Source organism: Clupea harengus, chromosome 24 (genome assembly GCF_900700415.2).
Source record: "Clupea harengus chromosome 24, Ch_v2.0.2, whole genome shotgun sequence".
NCBI lineage: Eukaryota > Metazoa > Chordata > Actinopteri > Clupeiformes > Clupeidae > Clupea > Clupea harengus.
In genome coordinates this window covers 8,612,686-8,620,835 of record NC_045175.1, presented here as the reverse complement: position 1 = coordinate 8,620,835, position 8,150 = coordinate 8,612,686, and the positions used below count along the sequence as shown (strand labels likewise).

Here is an 8,150-nt window from a genome sequence, read left to right as displayed (position 1 = left end):
ACCAAACCAACATAAAAACAAAGAGAGAAAAAAATTACTAATTCAAGCTTTTACAACATGTGAGTGTAAAAATATAAAGTACCGGTTTATGAATATTTTCATAAAGATTTATATAGAAACAAATATTTGTTTGTTTTAGTCCATAAAATGTATATCTCGGAAGCTTTTGAGTGTACCCCTTTTTACACATACATCAAACAAGGGAAGCAAATAAAATAATACAAAGACAAACAGCCATCAGGATTGTGGAGACACAACCAACCATCTCAGGTCACAAACAAAAACAAACGTAACCCTGTCCTTATCTATACCCTTCCTTTTTCGTTTTCCTCAGAGATTTGGCAACCAACGGCCAGCAAGAAAGAAAATATAAACAAATACAAAAACAAACAAAATATATATTTATATATATTTATAAAATAGAAATCGCCCAATGCACACGGTTCTTTTTCATCGCCGTTCCTCTGTTCTCTCTCTCGCTCTCGTTTGTCTCTTGCTGGTGATCAAAGGTCCTTTCCTCCTTTACGTTCAACTCCCCCCTCCTCTCTCGCCCGTCTGGCTCTGGGCTGTATCGGCGGTGGAACCGCCCTAGAACCTGGAACCTGGCCACGATCTCAGACTGACCGGCTCTAATCAGGGAGTTGGAATCAGGGATCAAACCAGACCAGATCCCCAAACTAGACCAGATCCCCAAAGCCAGATCAGGGGAGACCCGCTGGGCCGATCTCGATGGGGTCCATCTCAAGGGACCCGTTTCCCCTCCAGATCTGATGGCATGGACTCTGGTTCTGGTTCTGGATCTATTCTCTCCAGATCATGGTCCCCTATCTGTTCTAGAATCACGACTACCTGCATGGTTCCATAACTCCTCCTCTTGCACCCCCCCCACCCCCCACAGTGTCCAAATACCACCACGTGATTCCCCCTGTGATGCCCCTCTGCCCCCCCCCCCCCACCGCTGCCTTCACCCCACGGCCTTGTGCTTGCCCCCGCAGCAATGGATGGCCACGCCGCAGCGGTGGCACGCCCTGAGCGGTCCGTAGCAGCACATGCAGGGCGCCAGCAGCGAGAGGCCCAGCAGCGCCGCCCAGCGCAGCCAGAAGCGTTCCTCGGTGGCGTCGCACGAACACGGGTCCGAGTAGTCGCCCTCCGGGTCGGACATGCAGTGGTAGAGCAGGCTGTCGGCGCACCACATGAAGCTGACGCGCCGGATGCAGGTGCGCACGGGGTCCGGGGCCTCCGTGCAGTGGCCCCGCCGGTTGTCCTCGCGCCGGAACAGGTCCCGGCAGTAGACGCAGCGGGCGCGCTCACCGCCCGTGACTATGCCGCCGGCGATCCCCACGGCGACGGAGGAGGAGGAGCCGCTGCCGACACCGGCGATGTCGTGATGGTGGGACGACGAGCGGCCGCCGAAGCCGGCGAAGGTGCCGAGGCCACGCTTCCACTTGGACTGGAGCCCGCGGGGCTGCCCCGTCACCACGGCGACCCCTCTGCCCCCACCGCCTCCACCGCCACCGCCTCCTGCCTTCTTGCCCTCAGTCCGGTGGGGGTCAGAGCCCCCGTCCCCACCCAAACCTCCCCCTCCCCCTCCCACACCTCCTCCCGAGGGGTAAGGGTACGTGTAGTCATGCTTGGGGGGGTCCGACTTGTCAAAGTGCACGTAGGCATCCGGGTCCGTGATGGGGAGGAACGGCGCGGGGCCGAAGGGGTCGTGGAGGTGCGGGTGGTGGAGGTGGTGGAGGGGGCGCAGTGCCGCCAGAGGGGAGGGGTGGTGGAGGGGCTTGTTGCCGTAGCGCCCGCCGGCCGCCGGGTGAGCGTGCCGGTAGTCCTCGTAGCCCGTGGAGAGCCAGGCGCGCTCGCGCGGGTTGATGCGCACGATCTCCTCCTCCGGGTCGTCCAGCTGGAAGCTGACGTGGCGGGGGAACACTGGCACCGGCTGCAAAGGATCATGGGTAACACATGTCAGACAGGGTAGAGAGAGTCAATGTACTTACTATGTTGAAAAAGTCTGAAAAGATACATTCATTCATTTATTTTGTACGTGTATTGTATTCTTTACACTAAATTTACTACACAGACACACACACACACACAGACACACACACACACACACACACACACACACACAAACACACCGAGTCTGCCTCTCACCTGGTCCACAAAGTAGTGGTCAGAGAGTCTGTGCTGGTCGTAGAAGTGTCCCATGATGCAGTTGTGGCGGCGCGACTCGCACAGGTTGATCGGGGCCAGTGTGTGCAGGGCGGGCTCACGCCTGTGGGAGGAGCTGGAGGAGCTGTCCGTGGCGTTCTGACGGACGGAGAGATGAAGAGGAGAGATGAAGAGGAGAGACAGAGGAGAGCGAAAGAAAGAAAAAGGAGGGACAGACAGTTAGTTTGGCAACTTCCCTTCACACAAACATCTACAGGTTAGGGTTAGGGTTAGGACATCTATGGACATCTATGGACAGATAGATGAAGAGGAGCAGTAACAGTAGCAGTAGCAGTAACAGTAATAGACATAACAACAAGACACCTATGACCTACTCTTAACTGAACAAGCAAAAGACACAATGGTGCCATGTCACTGATGCCATGGTAACAAAGTGAACGTTCTAAACATGATTGAGAACATCTTGGACCATGGAGGCGGGACAGTGTGTGAGACAAAGTGAGGCAGAAAGAGTTAGAGCTTGAAGGAGGGATTAGAAGATGAAAGAGAGACTGACTTTTAAAACCCTTTATTTTAAAACAAACCATTGAAAATAATCAGACTATTTCACCAGCTGAAAACAAGCATATCCACAGAAAGAGAGAGGGAAAGGGAAAGAGAGAGGGTAAGGGAAAGAGAGAGGGTAAGTCCACAGACGGGGTTGATTGCATTAGTGGTGGTTTGGATGCATGTGCAGTGGTGATCTCTTTAATCTGTCTTCGGCTTTAATGACCACAAACTAATCTTCTTTAACTCATCCTCAAGCATGCTACTAAACCAAACAGGGAAGAGAGAGAGTGTGTGTGTGTGTGTGTGTGTGTGTGTGTGTGTGTGTGTGTGTGTGTGTGTGTGTGTGTGTGTGTGTGTGTGAGTGTGTGTGTGTGAGAGAGAGGGAGAGAGGGAGAGAGAGAGAGAAATTGAGGGAGAAAAAGTCACAGAGAAAAGGAGAGTAGAAAGGGTAGCAAAGAGGATTCCCTCAGCATCAGATTATCTCTCTTTCTTTCTCTCTCTTTCTCTGATTCGGTATCTTTTCCTGCTTTATCACCCACACCCTTCTCACCTCTCTCTGTCTCCCTCTCTCTCTCCTACCCCCCTCCTCTCTCTCTCTCCTACCCCCCTCCTCTCTCTCTCTCTCTCTATCTATCTATCTATCTACCCCCCCCCCCCCCCCACTCTCTCTCAGGCTGCAGTCTGTGGCCAGAGTCAGAGTGTCTGCTGGAAGCTTCTGTTAACAGCTCCCACCTCCCAGCCAAAAATAATAGCAGCCCCCAAGTGTTATATACACACACACACACACACACACACACACACACACACACACACACACACACACACACACACACACACACACACACACACACACACACACACACACACACACACACACACACACAGCATGTGTAGACAATCCTCCACAAAATATACCACACACACACACATAGTATGCATACAGACAATCCTCCACAAAATACACCACACACACACAAACACACACAATATTGCACATAAGCACTTAGTATAACATAAACACATAATGTGCACACAGAGTACAAACACAAACACACATACACACACACAGACTGCAAACACAAACACACAGACACAGAGTGCAAACACAAACACACATACACACACAGAGTGCAAACACAAACACACACACACAGAGTGCAAACACAAACACACACACCATGTGATTGGTAAGGGAGCTGCCACCAAGGCACTCTCACTAGTGTGGGTGATTACAGCTACAGGCTTAATATTCACCACACACACACGCAGGCACACACACGCACGCACATACACACGCACGCACACACACTGTGTTTGAAATACTGCAGGATGTGTGACAGACATGTCAATGCTTTCTGGGAACTAATCACCAATAGCGCAGTTGTTATTTATGAATGGGAGGGGTATGTGTGTGTGTGTGTGTGTGTGTGTGTGCCTGTGCCGGTGTGTGTGTGTGTGTGTGTGTGTGTGTGTGTGTGTGTGTGTGTGTGTGTGTGTGTGTTAAATAAGCATGTTGTGATAGCTTATGAGTACAGCCTGTACTTATTTAGACGCATTTTTAGGCTATGTTTGAATGTGTTTGTGGCAGTGTCTGGCGAGTTTTTGTGCTCCGACTTCCGTGTGTGTTTGTGTGTAAGAGTGAGTGAGAGAGAGAGAGAGAGAGAGCAATGCAGTATCTGTAAGGGGATGTATTTGTGGCTACGTGTGCGTGTGTGCGCGCGCGTGTGTGTGTGTGTGTGTGTGTGTGTGTGTGTGTGTGTGTGTGTGTGTGTGTGTGTGAATATGTGCCGGGGTGCTGCATATACCTCCTGTCTGAGAGCGGGTGTATTTGTGGCTGCGCTAATTATCAATTTTAGACCAGACAGTAGGCACAGACTAGGCCTGGCATCCGGACATTCTAGAAGCCAGCCCAGAGTCAACATTCTCACACACACGCTCCTGTAATGTCCTCACAAAACTGTCTCCATCTCCTTGGAAACACTGGACAAATCTGTCCTCTATTCATGCAAGTGGGTATGTTGCATCCCACAACATTATCTGTCCCCACAGTCCTGTAAGGACAAACCTGCCTCCGTCTCATTGCAAGCTAATACAGTAAAGCCTGCTATCTCCTGTCTAAACTTCCTTGTAATGTTTGTCCATCTGTGATTCATTTCTCTCGTTTCTCTCTGCTGTTGTGTAATGTAATGTCCTGGCATACCTCCTCACACAATGGACAAATCTGTCTTCTAATCATGCAAAGGTATGCGTCTGTCCACTGTCCCCGCAAACATGTCCGTCCAGAGTCCTTTAAAAGCAGCAGTAAGGAGTTTTGGTCTAAAACTAGTGAGCTAATTACCTAAAAGGCACACAAAAACCTTGCATAGACTGACAACAGCCAACACTGATAAAAGCGTGCTAGCATGCTAGCTGCTATCTTTTGGCGACATAGTTGGCATTCTCATGCTGTGAAAGCTATTCCTACATTTTCACTAACAACGTGGTGCATATCCCGAATGGCTAAAAACACCTGTGTTTATCTGTCCTTCACATGACCATACCATTAAAATGCATTTGAAGGTGATATCAAAGCTAGTTGCCCACAAAAATCATACCTCAAAAAATCAATTGCTGTATACTTTTGCTTTAACACAAATCTGTCAACTTATTAAACTGGTAGTCTATTGTCCTTACAAACCTACAAATAACGCTTTCTTCTACACACCTTCGCATTTTGTATCTGTGAATAAGCCCTGCGTGTGTGAGAGACATGACTTCCTGTTTGTTGTGGTATTTGTGGTCTTGGTCACCTCCTCTAGATGTATATTTGTTCATGTCATGAGGCAATGTGGGAAGTCACAGGAAGATACAGTGATAGCAGTGCCCCCATAACCCACTCAGTACTGTGATACAGTGATAGCAGTGCCCCCATAACCCACTCAGTACTGTGATACAGTGATAGCAGTGCCCCCATAACCCACTCAGTACTGTGATACAGTGATAGCAGTGCCCCCATAACCCACTCAGTACTGTGATACAGTGATAGCAGTGCCCCCATAACCCACTCAGTACTGTGATACAGTGATAGCAGTGCCCCCATAACCCACTCAGTACTGTGATACAGTGATAGCAGTGCCCCCATAACCCACTCAGTACTGTGATACAGTGATAGCAGTGCCACCATAACCCACTCAGTACTGTGATACAGTGATAGCAGTGCCCCCATAACCCACTCAGTACTGTGATACAGTTATAAAAGTGCCACCATAACCCGGCAAAACCGACTCCAGCTCCGTTAGCACGTCGTGTGTTTTGGATTTCAGCCTTATTTACTTCTCAGAGTAGTCAAGTGACACTCACTGTGAAAACGTCATCATCTCCCAGCTCCGTCTCGTTCTGAATGGTGGACGAGGATGTTGTTGATCCTGGAGAGGGGAGAGAGAGAGATAGAAAAATGAAGAAAGTGCAGAACAGCTTATATAGATGTGTCTCTTAAAGACATTTGCATAGGCATAGGAGTAGATGTAGATCTTGTGTATAAACTCATGAAAACACATTAATGCACAGATATAAGAAGCTTTGCAGAGGGGTACAGACACACACAAACTCACACACAATAACACCATCAGCCACCCACTCTTGCAGAACATGCAAACACACTTCCGTACGGTCTCACACTCCTTGATTAACACAGCACGGTAACAAATCTCTCACACACACACACACACACACACAAACGCACACACACACACACACGCACACACACACACCCCTTCAGCCATTAACACTCTCCGTCTTACATGAGCATGCAAACACACTTCATAGTACCACACACACACACAGTCTCACACACACACACTGACAAACACACACACCTTCTGTGAGGTCCTCAATGGCCTTCCTGACGCCGCGGTCGAAGGCGCGGGCATCGGCGGGGCTCTGAAAGGTCAGGCCACACTTCTGGTTGTCCACCCTCCAGTGATGGAAGGTGGGCGTGGCCTTGGTGTACACCAGGTCCTTCCTCAAGAAACACTCCAGGATCGCCTGTGTGGACCGAAACACACGCACACACAGACACAGACACAGACACAGACACACACACCCACACACACACCCACACACACACCAAAATTGACAGTTTAGTTAAATATTTAAATATTACTGTGTGTGTGTGTGTGTGTGTCTGTGTGTATGTGTGTGTGTGTGTGTGTGTGAATGTGTGTGTGTGTGTCTGTGTGTGTGTGTGTGTGTGTTTGCGTGCATGCATGTGTAATGGCTTGACTGTATGTCCTTTTTTGGGAAACTAGCATAGCGCTGGAAGAAAATATGGTAAGAAGAGGAAAGAGAAAAAGAAAGAGAGTAAAAAGAGAAAGAGAATGTCTTTCTGATATACCTGCTTGTCTTTGAGTCGCTCGCCGTAGATGAGGAAACCATGGCGACCCAGCAGCTCCAGGTCATTAGGGGCAACTTTGCACACGCCCACCCGGCTAAGCCCGCCCCCTTCCTGAGCCAGCCAACCACCGCTCGAGTCGTCCCGAGTCATCACCACCGCTTTGACACGTACTATGTAGCTATCACTGAGAGAGAGAGAGAGAGAGAGGGAGAGAGAGAGAGAGATAATGGGTTAGAATCATCAAAACTGCTTCGACACTATTGCTATTCGCTGAAAAAGACAGAGATAGAGAGAGAGCGGGAGAGGGAGAGAGGGAGAGAGAGAGGCAGATTGTGTTAAAGAGAGAGAGAGGCAGATTGTGTTAAAGAGAGAGAGGGGCAGATTGTGTTGGGCTGATTTCAGTTAAGTTCTTCAGTGTAGGCCTCTTAGTGTGATTCAAATGATCAGGGATGCAAACCCACATTACATTACCGGCCTTACATGAACAAGCAAAACAACACACATCTAAGTGACACATGACAACACATATCTACACACACACACACACACCTTTGACTTCTTTAGATTAGGACCACAACAATCAATGATCCTTTAAGATGCATACTCAGCACAGTCACACTCACACACACACACACACAGACACAGACACAGACACACACACGCACACGCACACGCACACACACACACACACAGGGGTACTTATAAAAGCAGACCCAAACCACACAGACAGATAATGTTAACAATATGACAACCAACAAGCCTCTATTCAACTTCCATAAAAACAAGTAGTGGAAACAGAGAGCCTCAGATCATAGCACAGCTCCGACTGTGAGCACACACACACACACACACAGAGACACACACACACACACACACACAAAGAGAGAGAGACTCTCTCGCATATACATGATGCAGACCAACATTTAAGTATCTGACTAACTGCACTGGCTGACCCTGTGTGTGTGTGCGTGTGTGTGTGTGTGTGTGTGTGCGTGTCTGTGTGTGCGTTACACCATTAGTTTCATATCATCTCAGCTCCGTTCTCTCTCTGTTTTCATAA

The 8,150-nt window shown here is 49.0% G+C and overlaps 1 protein-coding gene across 1 annotated transcript in view; it reads right to left on the bottom strand.

Annotated features, from left to right (window-relative positions):
- Positions 1–954: 954 nt before the first annotated feature.
- The window catches only part of spred2a (sprouty related EVH1 domain containing 2a), a 17,415-nt gene continuing 10,219 nt past the window's right edge, over positions 955–8,150 (bottom strand). Inside the window, exons 2-6 of the mRNA XM_031562152.2 lie at positions 7,091–7,274; positions 6,573–6,741; positions 6,058–6,122; positions 2,152–2,307; positions 955–1,936 (exon numbers count right to left, since the gene is read on the bottom strand). Of these exons, the coding sequence (XP_031418012.1) occupies positions 965–1,936; positions 2,152–2,307; positions 6,058–6,122; positions 6,573–6,741; positions 7,091–7,274 (1,546 nt within the window). The 3' untranslated portion in view covers positions 955–964. The remainder of the gene's footprint in view (positions 1,937–2,151; positions 2,308–6,057; positions 6,123–6,572; positions 6,742–7,090; positions 7,275–8,150) is intronic.